This window comes from Macaca fascicularis, chromosome 19 (genome assembly GCF_037993035.2).
Source record: "Macaca fascicularis isolate 582-1 chromosome 19, T2T-MFA8v1.1".
Lineage (NCBI taxonomy): Eukaryota > Metazoa > Chordata > Mammalia > Primates > Cercopithecidae > Macaca > Macaca fascicularis.
Genome location: NC_088393.1, coordinates 42,513,361 through 42,534,151, shown reverse-complemented (window position 1 = coordinate 42,534,151; position 20,791 = coordinate 42,513,361). Strand labels below are relative to the sequence as shown.

At 55.4% G+C, this 20,791-nt stretch overlaps 2 protein-coding genes across 8 annotated transcripts; both read right to left on the bottom strand.

The window, feature by feature from the left end:
* Positions 1-4,436: 4,436 nt before the first annotated feature.
* HAMP (hepcidin antimicrobial peptide) lies at positions 4,437-7,024 on the bottom strand. The gene is made up of 3 exons (XM_005588836.4): positions 6,885-7,024; positions 4,732-4,791; positions 4,437-4,642 (listed from the first exon to the last, which is right to left on the bottom strand). Exons 1-3 carry the CDS (start codon positions 6,972-6,974, stop codon positions 4,538-4,540), a joined length of 255 nt encoding a protein of 84 aa, XP_005588893.2. The 5' UTR covers positions 6,975-7,024; the 3' UTR covers positions 4,437-4,537.
* Positions 7,025-9,744: 2,720 nt separating this feature from the next.
* On the bottom strand, positions 9,745-20,435 carry USF2 (upstream transcription factor 2, c-fos interacting). Of its 7 annotated transcripts, XM_045379921.3 has the most exons (11): positions 20,359-20,435; positions 20,041-20,087; positions 19,834-19,952; positions 19,510-19,710; positions 18,926-19,076; positions 18,716-18,803; positions 18,388-18,446; positions 15,598-15,782; positions 10,775-10,869; positions 10,493-10,621; positions 9,745-10,400 (listed from the first exon to the last, which is right to left on the bottom strand). In XM_045379921.3, the coding sequence occupies exons 1-10, from the start codon at positions 20,418-20,420 to the stop codon at positions 10,501-10,503; spliced, it is 1,128 nt and encodes a 375-aa protein (XP_045235856.1). In that variant the 5' UTR covers positions 20,421-20,435; the 3' UTR covers positions 9,745-10,400; positions 10,493-10,500. The 7 variants fall into 7 exon arrangements, 6 of the variants coding, with proteins under 6 accessions (XP_045235856.1, XP_045235858.1, XP_045235860.1 ...); XR_012427446.1 differs by lacking the exon at positions 15,598-15,782 and having other exon boundaries at positions 10,775-10,996; XM_045379923.3 differs by lacking the exon at positions 15,598-15,782.
* Between the last annotated feature and the right edge of the window lie 356 nt (positions 20,436-20,791).

The following is a 20,791-nucleotide window of genomic DNA, read 5'->3' as shown; positions in this document are numbered from 1 at the left end:
CGCAGGACTGTGGCTTGCTCAAAATGCAAGTTCAAGGGCCCCACCTTGCACCTGTGGAATCAGAAATTCTGGAGGCCCAGTTATCTGCATTTTGTATGTTTATTTATTTTACAGACAGAGTGTCACTGTGTCACCCAGGCTGGAGTGCAGTGGTGCCATCATAGGTTACTGCAGCCTTGAATTCCTGGCCTCAAGTAATCCTCCCATCTCAACCTCGTAAACTACTAGGATTATAAGTGTGTTCCACCACACCCAGCCTCATCTGCATTTTATTATTTTTTTATTTATTTATTTGATTTTTTTTGAGACAGAGTCTCATTCTGTCACACAAGCTAGAGTGCAGTGGCATGGTCTTGGCTCACCACAGCCTCTGCCTCCCAGGTTCAAGCAATTCTCATGCCTCAGTCTCCCGAGTAGCTGGGACTACACGTGTGTACCACCACCACCACATCCAGCTAATTTTTGTATTTTTAGTAGAGGCGGGCTTTCACCGTGTTGGCCAGGCTGGTCTCGAACTCGTGGCCTCAAGTGATCCTCCAGCCTCAGCTTCCTAAAGTGCTGGGATTACAGGCTTGAGCCACTGCACCTGGCCCCATCTGCATTTTTACAGGCCCTCCAGGAGATTTTGAGCACGCTGAAGTTTGAGTATCTCTGCTTTATATGTTCTCCCGTCTCTCTAGGACCACCCCAGAGAACTGCTTGCTCGGGAGAGAAGAGCACCCCATGTCATTAAGTGTAATTCCTGATTTCGGGTTTCCCACCAACCAGGAGGGAGGCCTCCACCATCCCCTGTCAATATGAATCCTTTACATTGAGGAAGCACTGGACAGTTTCCAAAGCAATTTCACACTCATCCCCTTTGTTGAGCAACTCTAGAGCCAGATAAGCTAAGTCCTGTACAGACGCTTCTGTGTTTTTTTTTGTTTTTTGTTTTTGTTTTTGTTTTTGTTTTTGAGATGGAGTCTCGTTCTGTCACCCAGGCTGGAGTGCAGTGGCATGATCTTGGCTCAGTGCAACCTCTGCCTCCCGGGTTCAAGTGATTCTCCTGCCTCAGCCTCCTGAGTAGCTGAGATTATTTTTAGGTGTGCGCCAACACGCCCGGCTAATTTTTGTATTTTCAGTAGAGATGGGGTTTCACCATGTTGGCCAGGCTGGTCTCAAACTCCTGACCTCAGGTGATCCACCTGCCTCAGCCTCCCAAAGTGCTGGGATTACAGGCGTGAGCCACTGTGCCCAGGGCTTCTGTTCTTTTAAAGGTAAGGAGAGGCCAGGCATGGCGGATCACACCTGTAGTCCCAGCATTTTGGGAGGCTGAAGTGGGAGGATCATTTGAGGCCATGAGTTTGAGACCCACCTGGGCAACACAGCCAGATCCACATCTCTACACAAAATACAAAACTTTAGCGGGGTGTGGCGATAGGCACCTGTGGTCCCAGCTACTCAGGAGGCAGAGGTGGGAGGATTGCTTGAGCCCAGGAGGTCAAGGCTGCAGTGAGCCATGATCACACCATTACACTTCAACCTGGGCTATGGAGCAAGACCCAGACTAAAAAAATAAAATAAAAAATACGGATGAGGAGGTGGAGCTCCGGATACGAAGAAGATGCATGCATGATGTTATAGCTCATAAGAAGCCAAGCTCACCACAACTCCCCTCTCCCTAACCTCCCCTCCCAGAGGACAAGCCTCCGTGGATTCCAAAGCGAAGGCAGACGTTGGTGGTGCACCGGGACTCATTTGGCTCCCAGCTGGGCTTAGTTTGGCTCACAGAATGTTAATGTAAAAAGACAAATTCCTTTGCTCAGTTGCCAATACTGTAAAAGCAAGAAATCGCAAATAAAAATAGGAATTCCCACCTTCTCTTGACGAAATCAGAAGCTCTAGCCAGGTTTGCCTGCCTTGGGCGCGGCGGCCGTGTCTTGGAGCCCTCTCCCGCCAAGCCTGGGCCTTCCCACTCTCTGCCCACACCCAACATTGAGGCTGAATGACCAATGCCCTTTACCATCAAGTGAGAGCTGTTGCTTCCTAGGAGCTAAGAAGACGGTGAAATACAGCTCCTATCTCTGTTTCTATCAAATGTGGGCGGGCTGGGCACGGTGGCTCACGCCTGTAATCACAACACTTTGAGTGGCCGAGGCGGGTGGATCACTTGAGGTTAGGCATTTAAGACCAGCTTGGCCAACATGGTGAAACCCCGTGTCTACTCAAAACATGAAAATTAGCCAGGCAAGGTGGCGGGCGCCTGTAGTCCCAGCTATTCAGGAGGCCGAGGCAGGAGAACCACTTGAAACTGGGAGGTGGAGGTTGCAGTGAGCCGAGATCGCACCACTGCACTCCAGCCTGGGCGACAGAGTGAGACCCTGTCTCGAAAATAAATAAATAAATAAATAATAGAAATATTTTCCCAGTTTCAGTTTCTAATACATCAGGCAACTAGAGATATAGCCCACTTCAACAAGAGCTTTTTGGAGTCCTCAATAATTTCTCACAACGTAAAGGGGTCCCAAGACGGAAAGGTGTGAGGGCCACGGCCTTCAGAGGCCATCCAGGTGTAGTGAATGAGCGAGATACAGGGGATTGTTACATGAGAGCATCTTAAGTTGTATTCTTCCAGGAAGGGCGCACTTTGCACGTGAAACATATAGGAATATGGTTCACCTCCACAAGACACTGAGTTCCTGCCCATTCTTTTTTTTTTTTTTTTTCTTTCTTTCTTTTTTTTTTTTTTTTTTTGAGACGGAGTCTCACGCTGTTGCCCAGGCTGGAGTGCAGTGGCGCGATCTCGGCTCACTGCAAGCTCCGCCTCCCGGGTTCCCGCCATTCTCCTGCCTCAGCCTCCTGAGTAGCTGGGACTACAGGCGCCCGCCACTGCGCCCGGCTAATTTTTTTTTTTGTATTTCTAGTAGAGACGGGGTTTCACTGTGGTCTCGATCTCCTGACCTTGTGATCCGCCCGCCTCGGCCTCCCAAAGTGCTGGGATTACAGGCTTGAGCCACCGTGCCCGGCCTTTTTTTTTTTTTTTTTTTTTGAGACAGGGTCTCACTCCATCACCCAGGCTGAAGTGCAGCAGTGCTATCTTGGCTCACTGTAACCTCCACCTCCAGGGTTCAAGTGATTCTCCTGCCTCAGCCTCCTGACTAGCTGGGATTATAGGCACATGCCACCATGCCTGGCTAATTTTTGTAGAGATGGTGTTTCACCATGTTGGCCAGGCTGGTCTTGAACTCCTGACCTCAAGTGATCCACCTGCCTCAGCCACCCAAAGTGCTGTAGGCATGAATCACTGTCCCTGTCTCCTCCCATTCTTAAAAGCTGTATCACTCTCATTTTGGTTGCCCGACTTTTTTCTTTTTTGACACCGAGTCTTCTTCTGGAACTCCCAGTCTTTAGCGATCCTCCCACCTCAGCCTCCTGAGTAGCTGGGACCATGTAACCGCATTGGGCTAGAAACTGGGACATTTAAAAGCATGAGATACACCAGCACACAATCCATTAGCCATCTGGTGATGATGCCATCAGGTGTCACGGAGCCTCCTGGAAACTCCATTGTATACTCATGAGAGAACCACGGTGAAAAAGGCAAATAAACATCTTTGTAGGCCGGGCGTGGTGGCTCACGCTTGTAATCTCAGCACTTTGGGAGACTGAGATGGGTGGATCACTTGAGGTCAGGAGTTCAAGACCAGCCTGGACAACATGGTAAAATCCCATCTCTACTAAAAATACAAAAATTAGCCGGGCTTGGTGGCGCATGCCTGTAGTCCCAGCTATTCAGGAGGCTAAGGCAGGGGAATCGCTTGAACCCAGGAGGTGGAGGTTGCAGTGAGCCAAGATCGTGCCACTGCACTCCAGCCTGGGTGACAGAGACTCTGCCTCCAAAAAAAAAAAAAAAGAAAAAAAAAATGTCTTAGTAGTTTCCACCTTCAGGAGCCCTACAAAAGGAGTCCCCGGATCTTACTTTGAGAACCTTTATAGTAGTGTCCAATGTTTTGGCTTCCCTGAGCCACACTGGAAGAAGAATTGTCTTGGGCCACATGTAAAACACACTAACACTAATGACAGCTGATGAGAAAAACAAAAAAAAGTCACAAAAAATTATCATAATGCCTTAAGAAAGTTTACGAATTTGTGTTAGGTGCATTCAAAGCCATCCTGGGCTGCATGTGGCCCATGGGTGGAACAAGCTTGCCTTATAGGCACTGATTTCTACGGCTGTTTTAGGAAGATCTCAAGGAGAGGAAACATTAAGTTTCATCCCCCGTTATTGCAACATGAAGGGGGAGAACAGAAACGAATTTTCTTCACCAACTTTCCTGGCAACTTCCAGGACACACCAGCCCCACATGACCCACCAAGCACTGGCGCTTGCAAGGCAGGGTCAGGACAAGCTCTTAGCACAGGCCCTTGGCAGAGAGAAAGGACAACAGACACTCTGGTTTGGAAAACAAAAGAATCAGCCGTTTTATTCCAAGACCTGTGTTCTGGGGCAGCAGGAATAAATAAGGAAGGGAGGGGATGGGGGCAGGGCAGGAAGGTTCTACGTCCTGCAGCACATCCCACACTTTGATCGATGACAGCAGCCGCAGCAGAAAATGCAGATGGGGAAGTGGGTGTCTCGCCTCCTTCGCCTCTGGAGCATGGGCTGTGAGAAGGAAGGGAGTGTGAGCAGGGAACCGACCTGGGCATGCGGAGGGAGCAGGGGGCTGGGAAGGGCGTCACTGGTGTGCTCACCGTCCAGCTGGCCCTGGCTCCAGCTCTGTCCTGAGGTTGCAGCTCTGCAAGTTGTCCCGTCTGTGAAAGCAGAAGGGGGTGTTGAGGATGGCAGGGGGCCCGGCGGACCTCTGAGACTGGCTCCCAGCAACCTGCTCCTCTCCAAGTGGTTTAAACCCAGAGCTCAGTTGGACTCCTAGGAGGGGCCTTGCTTTCTTGCTTCTGCTCACCTTCCCATGGGCGGCTCTTCCTAAAAAAAAACCTCCCAGATCCGCCTCCTCCTCTTTCCACAGCTCCTACTCTTCTTTGGGACATCATCTTCCCTTGCCTGGATGACAGTACCAGCCTCCTAACACATCTCCCTGCATTCTTGCCCCTCAATCCATTTGCCACACAGCAGAGTCACTTTTTTTGTTTGTTTTTTAGACAGTCTCCCTCTGTCGCTCAGACTGAAGTGCAGTGGCACAGTCATAGCTCCCTGCAGCCTCGACCTCCTATGCTCAAGCGATGCTCTCACCTCAGCCTCCTGAGTAGCTGGGACAGCAGGTGCACGCCACCACACCCGGCTAATTTTTAAATTTTGTGTAGAGATGGAGTCTGGTTGTGTTGCCGAAGCTGGTCTCGAACTCCTGGGCTCAAGTGATCTTCCTACCTTGGCCTCCTGAAACTCTGGGATTGCAGGCGTGAGCCATGGTGCCCGACTGGCAGACTAATTTTTTAAAAAACGTGGCCAGTGAGATTGTGGTTTTCTCCATTTAAAAAACCTATAGGAGGCTGGGCGCAGTGGCTCACGCCTGTGATCCTAGCACTTTGGGAAGCCGAGATGGGAGGATCACCTGAGTTCAGGAGTTCAAGACCAGTCTGGCCAACATGGTGAAACCCTGTCTCTACTAAAAGTACAAAAATTAGCTGGGCGTGGTGGCGGGTGCCTGTAATCCCAGCTACTTGGGGGGCTGAGGCAGGAGAATTGCTTGAACACGGTAGGCGGAGGTTGCAGTGAGCCCAGATGATGCCATTGCACGCCTGCCTGAAAGACATAGCAAGACCCTGTATCAGAAAAAAAAAAAAAAAAAAAAAAGCCTATGGGGGCTTCCTCTTTACTCCAAGGAAAAGTCAGCGTCTGTACGGTTGCCCACAAGACTTTGGGACTCTGCCCACCCCTCGGCCTTATCCCCAAGTCCCACCATCTCCTCTTGCTCAGCCTGACCCTGGGCTATGCCAGTTCGTCCTCTCCTCGGGTCTCTGCTGCCTCCATCTCTCACCCTCCAAGACAAAGGCCAACTGTCACTTTCTCCTGAAACACTTGCTTGACTGCCAGCCCCTTGACTGTGCCGTGGGCCCGCCACCCGTGGCATGTGCCTGCTGTCCCAGCTATTTGGGAAGCTGAGGTGGGAGGATTGCTTGAGCACAGGAGGTCGAGGCTGCAGGGAGCTATGACTGCATCACTGCATTCCAACCTCAGCAACAGAGCATGACCCTGTCTCTAAAAAACAAACCAAAAAAGTGACTTTACTGTGTGGCGAATGGATCACGGTCACTCTACCACCGTCTGTTATGTGATTCATGAATAGCATGTACTAGACACAATTATTTGTTCATGTTTTCCTCAGTCTTTAACGAATTCCCTGACCAGGATGAGAGGTCTCCTCTCTCATCTACCTTGTTCATAGCCTTGTCCTCACTGTCTAGAATAAGACTCCACACAGCGTAAGGGCTTCGTAGATACCCACAGAATTAGGACCTTCCAATCCCTGTCACTTGGTGCTTCATCGATTTCTGTTCTTTTTTGGAGATGGAGTCTTGCTCTGTTGCCAGGCTGGAGTGCAGTGGTGCAATCTCAGCTCACTTTGCAACCTCCACCTCGCAGGTTCAAGTGATTCTCCTGTCTCAGTCTCCCGAGTAGCTGGGATTACAGGCACCTGCCACCACGCCTGGCTAACTTTTGTATTTTTAGTAGAGATGGGGTTTTACCATGCTGGCCAGGCTGGTCTCAAACTGACCTTAAGTGGTCTGGGCATGAGCCACCGTGCCTGGCCTGGTTCCTGTTCAGCTGCCAGCCCCCCTGAGCTGTCCTGAGCTCTACTCAGTGCTTGGGTGTCTCTAGTGCCCTAGGCTGGGGCCTGGCTCTCCCATCCCTGCTGCCCTTCTAAGGACCCAGGCCACTGGGCTCTCACCTGTTGTGGGAAAACGGAGCCACTGGTCAGGCTGGCGAGGAAGAGAAGGAGGAGGAGGCAAGTGGCCCAGATCTGGGAGCTCAGTGCCATCGTGCCGTCTGTCTGGCTGTCCCACTGCTAGGTCTTGAGCTTGCTCTGGTGTCTGGGACCCAGTGACAGTCGCTTTTATGGGGCCTGCCAGGGGAGGCAGTGGTCTGGGCCCCCTCCCCTTTGCTCTGACTCATTTCCAAGAAGGTGGTGGCGCCGAAAAGGCGGGAGAGATAAGCGGGAACAGAGCGACAGGGAACAGGGTTGTGTCACCCTCAGCCGGCAGAGGTGTGTTCAGGGGGTGGGGCAGACGGGGTCACAGACACACACTGCTCGCCAGCCATCTGGGGAGCCCTTTCCCCATCATGATGTCATTCTGCTGATTGAGAAAAAGTTACCCCTTTTGCTTCAGCGGTTAAGCAGTTTGATGATCTGAATCAAGGTTCCGTTCTCCTTCACCCACTTCCCTACCGCCTGCATGCACACAGGGCATGGCCAGCAGCTGCCAGGCTCCTCAGGAGTGTCCGGCATATTGGGGGAAGCATCCATTGCTTTAAGCTCTCACCACACATGTATAGGTTCTGGCAGGGAACAGTGGATAGCCCTGAGCATGGCGAGCATCAGCGTGTGCCCCTGATCCGCACGCGGTGTTTTCCCAGCGTCAGACCCTTGAGACGTGTCTCTGGTAACTGGAAAATGTTTGAGCAAACTTTTGGCCATAAATGACAGCAGTAATATGGCCCAGTGCGGTGGCTCATGCCTGTAATCCCAGCACTTTGGGAGGCTGAGGCAGGAGGATCGCTTGAGCCCAGAAGTTCAAGACTAGCCTGGGAAACATAGGGAGACACCATCTCTACACAAAAAAAAATTTTTTAAACAAATTTAGCCAGGCGTGGTGGCACACATCTGTAGTCCCAGCTACTTGGGAGGCTGAGGCAGGAGGATCACTTAAGCCCAGGAGGTTGAGGCTGCAGTGAGCTATGATCGTGTGACTGCACTCCAGCCTGGGTGACAGAGCGAGACCCTGTCTATAAAACATAAAATAGCAGTAAGAGGAATAGCTGACATCTGCTGTCTGATGAGTACATTTTATACGATGGCACGTGTGTTGACTCACTTCTGCACCAACTTAGCCTGCGCCGCCTGTTCTCCCAGCAGCACTTGCTGCCCCACCTTCAGCTCTGCTCTGTGTTCAGGGGCTGCCTTCTCGGTCACCCAACCCCAGGGGCTTCGGCTCCCCAGACCCCACTCCCTTTCAGGAGCCTCCTCCACGTTGGACACTCATTTCCTTCACTTTACAGAAAAGGCACTGAAGGCAGAGATCAGGGCATGGCCCAAGCTTGCCCAGGCAGAGGTAGAGCTGGGATTCTGACCTGGACAGCCTGAACCCAGGGCCTCTGCTCTTACCCACCAGGCTTCCCCATCTCCCCTAAAACACAGCAGGGTACAGTGGCATGCTAGAACTGGCTCAACAGAGCAGACCGTGCACATCTCGAAACTCTTCATTCACTGGCATCATGCCGGTACCCTGAAATCAGCAGTGGTGGGAGTGTTGACACCAGGAAATGGGCAAACCCTACAAGCCAGGGACATTTTTGGGGAGCCGGTTCCTTAGGACACCACTAGCTGGGGGATGAACCCAGGCGGCCTGACTGCAGTGCCTTCATTCCTTTCCACTACCAGGCCGAGCTCAGGGTGCACACGGCCCAGGGGATCCACAAACCTTGGTTCCAGATGGGCCCTTGGACATTTTGCCACTTTGCTTTTCATTCCAGGGCCATCCAGTGTCAGCCCAGTCACCAGAGCCTGGGGATGTTGCTGTCGAGGAGTGAACACTTCTTCCTGACTGCTGAACCGCTGCCAAGGCCCACTCAGGCACAGAAATGGACAGGCCCTGCCATCTGCCTCCTCATCCACACCACGTGGGAGGTTCCTCTTGTCACAGCTTGGGGAACAAAGCGCGACCCCATCGGTACAAAAGCCTGACTGTGGTGCTATGCACCTGTAGTTGGTCAAGGCTCCAGTGAGCCGTGATCGTGCGCCACTGCGCTCTAGCCTGGGTGACAGAGTGAGACCCTGTCTCTAAAAACTAAACGAATAAAGATGGCCTCAGATGGGAATAGCTAGGAAACAGAGACAGGACTCTTGAGGCAAGAGACGATTGGGGGGAGGACATTTGGGAGGAAAGGCAGAGCATGGAGCGCCACAAGGTGAGCAGAGTGGCAGGCCCAGCTCCTGGGAGTGGATGGAGTTGAAGGGGGCTGCAGGATGCAGCAGGGTCCAGTGAATAGGGGCGTGCTCACCCGGGGACTCGGCAGCAGCCCCCAGCCCTACCAGGCATCACTGCATCTCAGCTCAGGACAGGTTTCATCATCAGCAGGGGCAGGGGTCACAGCACAGGCGCCAGAGCCTCGGTGCAAGGCGACAGGCTGACGGGCCAAGCTTGGCGCCCTGGCCATCTGCCCTTCCTGGGGGTGAGGGGCTCAAGGCCGGGCCCCACTATTGGCTGGTGCGGAGGGGAGGGCTTCAGCCCAGCAGAGTAGGGCCAGGGGCTGGTTGTGTTTTCAGAACTGCTGACACGGAGACCCCCGCCTCTCCTCCAACATGGGACATGTCCTTGACCCCAGCTCCCCACACCCTCATGCATGCCTAGGGCCTCAAAGGGGACATTCATTCCCTAATTCCTTCATCCATCCAACCAACCACTGGGTACCAGGTGGTGCAGCTGGCAGGGACTGCACACAGCCATGTGCACAACGGCGGAACCATGCCGCGTGGAGCTCTGTAGACCCCAAGCCCCTCCCCGTTCCCGAGATGGACAGACACACAAGCAGACAAGGCGGGGGCCACATGGGGCCAGTTTATTGCAGTTAAATACCTCTCTCTCTCTATTTTTTTTGTCAATTTTTCCATAAAGAAAATTAAAACACACACACACACACCCAAAGGGGAGCAGGGACCCAGAAACAAGAGGTGGGGTGGGACGTGGCCTCCCTGCATAGGTCCAGGCCCCGGGTGGCCCCCCAAAGGCTCCCCTCCTTCCCATCAGCACCCTGTCTCAGTACCTCCAGAGAGCAGGAGGCAGCGGGACGCGGAAGGGCCTCTGTCCCCCTCCCTCTTGCCTCCAGGTGAGACCACTAGAAGTGCCGGGGCTTAGTGAGGGCCGGGAGAAGGGCGACAGACAGATGGATGGGGAGGGAGGATACCGTTTCCAAGTGGAGGAGGGCGGTGGGCACTGTATCCACAGAAATCCATTATTTCTCCCCGTTTTTTGTTAAAAATCTACTATAAAAAAACGCAGCTGGGGGAGGGGCGTGTGTCCCTCTCTGTGCTAAGGGCTGGGGAAAGGGGCAGCAGAGGCCGGCGTGGGCGGCGGCGGCTGCGCGGTGGCGGCGGGCGTCACTGCCGGGTGCTCTCGCCCACCATCTCCAGGTTGTGCTGCTGCAGCTGGGCTCGAAGCAGGGCGTTCTCATTCTTCAGCTCCTCGATCTGGCGGACACGACGGAGGACAAGGGAGCTGAGGGCCAGCGCCTTGCATGTGGGGCTCCTGGGCCCCGACCCGCTCCAGGCCCTGCACCCACCTGCTGCCTCAGGAGCTCGTTGTCCATCTGCAGCCGCTCGGCCTCTTTGAAAGTCTCTTGCATGCGCTGGTTGGTCTGGCGCAACTCCCGGATGTAATCGCAGGCCTTGGACAGGATCCCTCCTTTACTCTGGGGGGCGAGGGGACCAGGAGCCTTAGGGCGGGCACCACCCACTGGCCTCCACCCCGGGGAAGACTCCTGAGCCCCATGGCAGTTGGACTTTCTGCATGCAAGGGTTGGGGGCCAGGCCCACCGCAGCCACTAAGGGTCCGGGATGCTCACCGCTCCCGTCTTGCTGTTGTCTGCATTACAGTCTGGAATGATTTTCGAAAGCTGGACGATCCAGTTGTTGATCTTGTCCCTTCGCCTCCGCTCCACTGCGGGAAACAGAGCCACAGCCATGGCTTCGCTGACAGGGCTCGTGCCCGAGCGGCCGTCCTCACAGGGCAGAGGCTCAGCCCAAGGACACCCAGGCACAGCGCAGGCCCCACTGAGACCACAGCCCTGGGAAGTGAGGGGCCGCACCCTGAGCCCAGCCGGCCCCCACCCCCAGCTTCTCAAGAGGAACAAAGAAACCTGGGCCCTCCGGTGCCACACACGCTTTTAGGACGGGCGTCAAAGGTCAGGCACTTTGAGTTCGTTTTACGGGCCTGCCCCGTCACACTTGTACAAATTTGAATCGACAGTTAAGAATAAGGAAATATCTCATGGTAATTGGCGTCACTGGCTTCTTTTGAGAAATGGAGCTCTGGTCACAGTGGGCACGTACTGGGAGGCAGGGATGGGCAGAGCCGCTCTTCGCAGGACTAGTGCCCCTCACTGGCTCCCGTGGCCCCTGCACTGGATTCTCCAGTCTCCCCAGAGACTCTGGGCACTGTGATTTTGTTTTTTAACTCATCTCTAATTCCAAGTCTGACCATGTTTCACCCCTGCTTAAAATCCTTCCACAGGGTAATGGCAGATCCCAACTGGTATTTGCAGTTCCCAGGCCTGGCCCACAAGGCCAGGAAAGACACAAACCCTATGCGGAAGGCCAGAGATGGCAACTCATAGAAGATTTTACTTAAAAAACCCAGATTTGTGATTTTACTCCATAAAACTCCACAATCTCACGCCAACTGTGTCGGCCGGGTAGCAGCTATCCCCAGACAGAGCACAAGCCTGTCTCTGGCCACATGCCGTCCTGATACCTGCCTGGGGTCTGTGTGCCACGGAGCCTGAGACCCCTGACCCAGGGCCTGCTAAAGCCAGGCTGTCCCAACCCTTCACCGCCTGCCAAGCCCCAGCACCAGGCACCGTGGGGACAGGAAAGAACGCTCAGCTACCCCCATTTCCTACCCCACGGAACCCCAGCCCCCTGCCAGGGTGGCCCATGCTGTCTGTGGCATTGGCGGCGGGGAACAAAGCCTATAGCTAGGGCGGAAGCGGCAGGAAGGCCGGGAATCTTTTCAAAGCCTTGGATAATGGTGATAGGATACCAGCCTGGGGTCCAGTGAGCCTGAGAAGGAGGGGTGGGCCACAGCCTGCCCATTACCCTCACACCCGGAGATCAGCTGCTCCCCGGCCCGCCGTTCCCTCGAGAAGGCTGAACCCACCCATCGGCAAACCCCTCTGGGCTGTGGCCGTGTGCCGCTGACTGGCCTCTCCCTGCCTCCTGTGCCTCCCACTCAGGCCCGAGTGACAAACCCCCCGAATGACATGGACTTTCCTCCTCCCACCGTGACCACTCTTCCCTGGCCCCTCTTCCACCCTTGAGCTCCCTCTTTCCTCCAAAACCAATACCCGAAGATCAGAGCTCGCTATGGAGCACGGTCCAGGCCCTGCACTGGGTTCAGTGAGTGCTTGCTCCCCTGTTACTATCACGGCGCGCCGAACCCTCCCACCAAAGACAGCCACACCTGCCTTTGGGAACTCTGGCCAAAAGCAGCAGCGGAGCTGACAGTCCAAGCCCGGAGACACCGCTGGCACAGTCCCCAGCAGAGCGCTCCTCGCCCAGGGGTCCGTGGAGGAACTCGGCAGATGGCCTTGTTTCGGCCTCTGCCTTCCCTCAGCCCTCTCAAGGGCTGGGCGCTGGCTGCAGCTACATCCTCTCCAGCGCGTGTTTACTTCTTACACACCTACTGTCTGCCCTACTGTATGCCAGGCCCTCCGCCAGGCCGGGGTCCAGGGTGGAAGCAGCCCCACTGTGCCCCGTTGGCACCCGCAGCACCACTGTGGGCAGGTGGCACTAATCCCATAGCATTTGTGTCACCACTGAAGACGGTACAAAGTGCCTCGGGAACGCCAGGCGCCGAGCCATGGCCTCTGCACGGGAATGGGGGTGGGACGAATCCTCAGAGATCCAGGAAACATTTGGGCTGGTTCCTGAGAGAAGGGCTCTAAGGCAGGCAGGTGGGAAGATCCCAGAAATGTTGGCTTGAAAACCATTTCAAGGTGTGCAGGGGCGGGAAGAGGTTGTAAAGATCGGTTGTCAAGGCCTTGCGTGGTCTGCTCGCACGTCAGGACCAGGGTGCTCTGTTCTATAGTGAGTTTCAGATCCTCCTCTAGAGGCCCAGGCCCTTGAGTCTAGGCCCTGACTTCAGCAGGTGGTGATGCTGCCCAGCCTGTGGCTTCGGAACACCATCATGGCACATTTGAAATACAGGACCAAGGCCACGTTCATTCCACAGAAGCACTTCAGTAACTCCATAGGACACTTAAAATTCAGAGGCTAGGCGGGGTGGCTCACGCCTGTAATCCCAGCACTTTGGGAGGGCAGATCACATCAGGCCAGGAGTTCGAAACTAGCCTGGCCAACATGGCGAAACCCCGGCTCTACTAGAAATACAAAAATTAGCCAGGCATAGTGGTGTGCGCCTATAATCCTAGGGACTTGGGAGGCTGAGGCATGAGAATTGCTTGAACCCAATTGCACTCTAGCCTGGGTGACAGAGAGAGACGCTGGCTCAAAAAAAAAAAAAAAAAAAAAAAAAGAGAAAATTCAGAAGCGAAACCTTCCAGGACTGAAGAAAGAAATGGACAAATCCACAAACATAGTGAGACACACAGACATCCTTCTCAATGATTGGTAGAACAAGTACACAAACAAACAAAATCAGAATAGAAAACCTGAACACTTAACCAGCCTGACCTCACTGACCTGGGGGGACATTCTGCCTGATGGCAGCAGACACCTGTCCTCATCAATGCCCCAGAAGCTTCCGCCAAGCTAGGACACATTCAGGCCCGTCGGGTAAGTCTCATCAAATTTCAAGGAACTGAAATCATACAGAGTATGTTCTCTGACCATGACAGAAATTAAAAATCAGTAACAAAAAGACATCTGGAAAACCCACAAATACTTGGAAATTAAGCAATCTGCCTCCAAATAACAGAAAGGTCAAAGAATAAATCACAAGGAAAATTGGAAAATACTTTAAACTGAATAACAAAAACACAACACATCCCAGTGGGATGTAGCTAAAGTGATGTTGGAGTGAACTGGCAACTCTAAATGCTGTTAGGCAAAGACAAAGCTTAAGAATCATCTCAATCCCTGCTGTGAAACATAAATCCTGTAAAATAAAGATTTTAGTAGAAAATTGAAAAAAAAAAAAAAACCTTAAAAAGCCAGGGTTGGGTCATGCCAGGGGAGCCAAAGCACAAAACCTAGCAAACTGAATCCAAAGTGAGTAGAAGGGGCCGGGTGCAGCGGCTCACTCCTGTAATCCCGGCACTTTGGGAGGCCCAGGCAGGTGGATAACCTGAGGCCAGGAGTTCAAGATCAGCCTGGCCAACATGGTGAAACCCCATCTCTACTAAAAATACAAAAACTAGCTGGGTGTGACAGCGGGCACCTGTAGTCCCAGCTACTTGGGAGGCTGGGGCAGGAGAATCACTTGAACCCCGGAAACGGAGGTTGCAATGAGCTGAGATTGCACCCTGTGACACAGCAAGATTCCGTTTCAAAACAAAAAAACAAACAAAACAACAAAGTGAGCAGAAGCATGAATTAGTAACATTAAGAGCAGAAATCAATGAAACGGAAGAAGCAATCCAATCTGGCACCTAAAAATCAGATTTCACATAGAAGTCTCGATTTCTGGCTTCTCAGAGTTTCTGACAACAGTGGCCCTAGATTCTGACAGGGCAGCAAGGGGAAGGTACTGGGCAAGGGCCACCCTTCAGGCAGGACACACGTGCCCCAGATCATTGGGGGCCCCCCACACCCTTTCCTATTTTTTTCTGAGACAGGGTCTGGGTCTGTTGCTCAGGCTGGAGTGTAAAATCAGCTCACTGCAACCTCCATCTCCCGGGCTCAAGTCACCCTCCCACCACAGGTTCCCAAGTAGCTGGGATTGTTACAGGCATGTACCACCAGGCCTGGCTAATTTTTAAATTTTTTTTGGTAGAGACAGGGTTCTGCCACATTGCCTAGGATGGTCTCAAACTCCTGGGTTCAAGTGATCCGCCTGTCTTGGCCAAAATGTAATCCCAAAAGTGCTGGGATTCCAGGTGTAAGCCACCACGCCCAGCCACACACCCCTTCCTAACATGCCAAGTGCACCTCCCTCCCTCAGGCCCCTGCAGGCATTTGAGTTTGTGACACTGGGATGATCTCCTGCGGTACCAAGAAGTGGTGGGAAGGAGGGAAAAAGAAGTGAGAGAAGCGGATCTGAAACTCACCATAGAACAGAAACTTGGGGTTTGTGGCCATAAGGGAAGAAGAGGGCAGGGCTGAAAGCGGCTCTGGTCTTAAGTTTCTGGCTTGGGCAGTTGTGACAGGGGTAGCTTTTGCTGCTCTGCAAAGAGGAATGTTGCATGAGAGCCTTTGGAGAGGGGAGATGGCACATTCTGTTTTGGGCGAGTTGAGTTGGAGGCATTACAGGGATGTCCGAAGATGGAAATCTTGAACGGGTAGTTCAGAATGTGGGGCTGGAGTTGCAGTGAGAGGAATGGAATGGGATGGAAACACAGTTCCTTGCATTACCAGGAGCCAGGTGGTGGGCAAAGCCTGGGAGGACATCAAGGAACAGTCCTCAACTTTTTGTGAGTCACACACTCTTCTGGAACCAAGAAGGAAGAGGAACACCTACAAGTGGGAACGGAGTTTGGGGGATACTGACCAAGAGCTTCCAAGCCTGTCGCTGGGCCTCACACATCATACACCTGAGGCCGACGGAAGAGGGGCTGGACCTTATGAAACACCAGCAAGACTGGGCGTGGCAGCTCAGGCCTGTAGCCAAGGCTGGAGGACTGCCTGAGGCCAGAAGTTCAAGACGAGCCTGGGCAGCATAGCAAGACCTCCACTCTACAGATAAAAAAAAATGACCCCATGTGATGGCACCTGCCTGTGGTCCCAGCCACTCAAGAAGCCTGAGGTGGGAGGATTGCTTGAGCCTGGGAGGTCAAGGCTGCAGTGAGCTGTGATTGTGCCACTGTACTCCAGCCTGGGTGACAGAGTGAGACCCCCTTCTCAAAAACAAAAGAAACACTCGCAGCTAAAGCAGTTTCTCAACTTGTCCACTATGACAAATCACCTGAAGAGCTGATGGAAAACACAGATTCCCGGCACCCCCACCTACTCACTTGGAACGGGGAGAGCCCTGGAAATTTCATTGTTAACAGTGGGGCAGGAGAGGCAAAGATCACAGGAGAATCAGAGAGGGTGCAGGAAAGGAAGATTCCAGAAAGGAACAGAGGGAAGCAGGCAGCGTCAGATCCTTGGAGCCCAGACAGCAAAGGAGGCCAGCTGATGTGGCAATGGGGTCACCATGGGTGACCTGAGTGGAGCTGCTTTGGTAGAGCCATGAGCCAGACGGCCGAGGGTACTGGGAGGATGAGCAGATCGGGCAGATACTCTGCAAGTCGGGAAAGCAGACAGGACGGGGCTGGAAAAGTGGGCAGGTGACGAAGACTGCTTCACAAGGACAGAAAGTCTCAAGACTGCCTGGAGTCACATTAACCGAGGGAGAGGCAGGGGTGAGAGTGGGGTGGGAGGGTCCCGAGTCCTCTCCTCAGCCTGTGTGGCCACCTCGACTCACTGCATCCCCACCAGGTGTCGGAGGCAGCCGTGCTTCCAACATTTCACAGAGGGGAGACAGACACGGAGATTAAGAACCACCCTGATGTCCCACCATAGGTAAGTGGTAGCGTGGGGGCTGCTCTGGGGGCCCCTCAAACTCACTGCATCCCAAAACCAAGCTCAGATGCACCCCTTCCCTTCCAAGCATGGAGGGGAGTTCAGCACGAAATCCTGACTCTCCAGCCATGGAGTCCTCCCCCCATTCCCCTCAACCCCTGCCCTGTCTCAGGCCTGACACCCGAGTGGTGTCCTATCTCCCAGCCTCTTCCCACCACCCTTGCCAGCAGCCTCCACGCACAAACCCCTCCGCTGGCTTCTCATCACCCTGGAATAAAACCACAGGAGTCCAGACAGCCACACTAGGGACTTCTTCCAAGGTCCTCCACCATCTGGCCTGGGCAGCCCCCTCCACTGCGCCGACTTCCTCTTTCTTTTCCTGAATTCTGCTCTTCTGCAGACACACCACGGCGGTCCCGGTTCAGGGCCTGGCCTGTGTCCTAGCTCTTCCCTCTGCCCAGCACTCTCCTGAGGTTCTCAACAGGCCCCTTCCCTCAGGTCCCTTCAGGACTCTGCTTCAATGTCACCTCTCGAAGAACCCTTCAGAGCACAGTGCCATGCCGCCATCACCCGCCACCTCCTTCCCCAGCTTTCCTCTCCTTCCTGTGCTGCCTGATGCCTTCTTTGGCTGTGTATGACTCCCATCTCTCCCACCAGAACACGCACAGAGAGCTGAGACCTCGTCTGGCCTATTACCTGCTGCACTGCCATATCTGAAGACGCAAAACGGGGGCTGGCCGTAGTATGCACACGCTGAATGAATGCCTGAACTCAGAGAGGAACTGCTCAGAACACAACGACCTGGGCCACAGACCCCAGCCCCATGGCCACCGTTAGGACTGAGATTCAGCGCCTCACTCAGGCATTTAAGGCCTTCCTGATCTTCCCGATCTTCCCTCCTGAGGCATTCCAGATGGAACTTCTCCCACAACCAAACCAGCACCCCACAAAGTAACCTGACCCAAACTCCCCTCTCCCTGGGGAAGCCTCACCCCAGCCCACTCCCCATCAATGTCCCACGAGACCCGTGAGACATGAGCCCGCCGGCCTTCGAGCCTCCCCAACGCTCCAGGCCAGACTCCAGACCTGGCACAGGGCTTGTGCCGCTCGGCCCAGAACCCATGGGCAGTAAATATTTGTTGAATGATGGTTGTTTGGGTATAAGCACCCCCCTGGCACTTGCATGCTGCTGTGCCCACTACAGTGGCTACTGACAGGCGGGGTGGGGGTGAGGGGACAGTGTCGAAGGCCAAATGACCTGAGGTGAGACTTGGTGTTTCTGGAAAGGGCAGGATGCTCCGGCCTTAGGCAGCCAGAGGCAGAGCTTCATGCAGTTTCTGCCTCAGATGTGCTCCCTGGGGGAACAGACCTACTTCTGGAGGCCAGGCAGGCATGGGAATGAGGGATGTGAGCATGACAGCTGCCACGTGGAAAGGTCAGCTCAGGTGAGCCTGGTCAGCCCCAATTTTCAAGTGGGGCAGGCAATCCGTATGGGAACATGAAATCCACCATCTTAGATGTGGGCCATGAATTCAAGATCACCAGCCGAGTCAACACATGGCCAGTTCCAGTTCACACTCCCTGTCCCTCTATTTCTGACACTGTACTCTCCCCTCGTTGCTCACTTTCTACCTTTACAGCGTCCAGCAAAGCCCTCTGGAGCACTTGTGGCCTGCCAGGAGTGGCTTCCCTCTCTGTCACTCCACACCCCGGGGCTGGCTGAGCCTGTGAGGGCGGTGGTCGGGGGGGACCCGGAGCCACACCTTGTCCTCACCTTCATTGTGCTGGGCTCTTCTCCTCTCATCTCGGGGTGTTCTGGTTCCATCAATTTTTCTAGAAAAGGAGAGAAAAAAAAGGGGCATGTATTATCACAGATTTGTTTGCCCAAGCATTTGTTAAGTATTAGACTTAAAAAATTATCTTTTTCAGGTAAATCCGTGTGCAGAAATGAGATGATACTTTATGTGCACTAAAGAAGCAGAAACAGGCAAAGAAAAAAAATTACACCATGTGCCCGCTTCATGCTAACTGCCCAGCTTCTACTCCAGAAACCCCTCCCTTCAGTTCCAATGCCAGGCCCGCCTGGTGTCCCCTGCACATACGGAGAGTAGGGGTGTGTCCGGGGGGCGATCGTCCTCTGTGTTCCTGTCTGAAGCACATCCTGGGGCGTCATCATGACGTAGAACTGGCCTGCAGGGATAGTGGGGGTTAGTGGCAAGACAGGGTGAAGTCAGAACTGGTTGCAGGGGCTTCCCTCCCTGCTGGGCCCACTGCCACCCCGACCTGCCAACCTGGCTTCTTCCTCTCCTCACCTCCAGCCTGCAAGCTCTGGTCTGTGGTCTGTACGGACACAGCCGTAGTATCTCCCACACTGGACGCTGGGAAATAGGCAAATCGTGCCTCCCCGCTGACAGCCTCGGCCGCAGGGCTGCCACCATTGCTGAAGGGATTTTGGATCACAGCCTGGGGAGTAGGAGGACAGAGACTACCCTTAGCTTTCTCTGTTCCTCTATCCGGTCCCCTCATTGCTGTGCTCGGGGTTTACTGCATTCTCCGCAATTAACAGGAGTGGGGACTCCTTCTGCGAGTAGCATTCTGTCCTGTGTCTCAGACAGCCCTGGAACATGGCAGGAGGTCAGCGATCACTTGCTGAGCCAATCCGTTTTGCACTCTAAGAAACTTTCCTCTTAGACACATCATTCCCATTTTGCAGAAAAAAAAAATTCCAAGAGCACCGTCCCCAGGTTTCAAGGTGCACAAGAGGAATCTGACCCCATGCAGCCTGAGGCTTGAAGGCAGCATCTCCTGGGCGACACCTGCCCCACCCCCGGGGATCCCCAAGAGCAGAGCCAGTGTCCCCTCTCCACCCCCCGTCCAGGGGTGGCAGGGCACCTACCAGCGGGAAGGGCGCTGCAGGACCTGGGGGCACAGAGGCAGCGGCGGGGCCCGGGCGCTGGGCTGCCCCGTCCACACCCACCTGGGTCACAGCCTGCTGCCCCCCCGCGAAGGCAGCGGTGGACACGACGCTGACGGCGCCAGTCGTGTCGCCCTGGCCGTCCAGCTGACCATCAGTCACCTGGACTACGCGGTATGTCACCTGCAGGGGGCGGCAGAGCGGCGAGGCCGGCGCTGGGGCCAGGTCCGAGCCTTCCCGGCGCGCCCGCCCGCCCGCCTGCTCGCTCGCTCGCTCGCTCGCTCGCCCTCGCGGCCCGCAGCTCACCTGTCCTCCATTTGTCTCTGTGCGGAACTGGTACTGGATGTTGTGGTCGCCGAACGCCGCCTGCTGGACGCTGGTGATGGCCACCGCTGTCTGCTCCTCCGCTCCTGGGCCGTCCCCGCCTGGGGCCGAGGAGGGTCGGGGCACGATCACGGCCGCGCCGGGCGCCCCCAGCCCTCCCCGGGCGCGGCCGGCCCCGCAAACACTCACCTTCCTGCAGCTCGACACCCTCCTCCGCCTCGGGTCCCTTGTCGTGGCTGCCGGGGGCACAGGAGGGAGCGGGATCAGCGCGGCTCGCGCCCCCGCCCCCGTGCCCAGCTGCAGGGCCCCCGTCCCTCCCGGCTGCGCCTGAGGCCGGGGGCGCTGCCGGGGCCGGGGTCTGGGGGCGGGAGACGCCGGGTCCCCCCCCGCCTCGGCGGCCTCCATTTTGAGCCGGGCCCGCGGCCGCTCGGGATCATGGCGGCCCCGGCCTGCAGGCCGCGGGGCCGGGGCCGGGGCGCGGGGGCACGGCCAGGCCGGGGATCTTACCTGGCGGCGGCAGCAGCGGTAGCCGAGGCAGCGGGATCCAGACCCGGGTCCAGCATGTCCATGGGGGGGGCGGGGGCGGGGGGGGCGCGGGGCCCGGGGGGGAGGGGAGGGGAGGGGAGGGAGGGAGGGGAGGGGGCGGGCGGCCGGGGGGGCCCGGAGCCCGGCGCTCACGCCGCGCGGCAGGAGGGGACGGAGGAGATACGGGAGCCGCTCGCGCTGATCACGGGGACAAACAGTGGGGTCATGTGAGGAGGAGATGCCGCCGCCGCAGCCGCCGCCGCTCCTGCAGCCGCTGCAGCCGCCGCCGCCTCCGCCTCCACCCGCCCGCCGGCTCCGGGCGGCCCGAGGCTCCGGGACGCCGCGCGGCCGCCCCCAGCCCGCCCGCCCGCCCGCCCGCTGCACGCGGCCCTCGGGCCTCCTTCCCTGAGCAGCC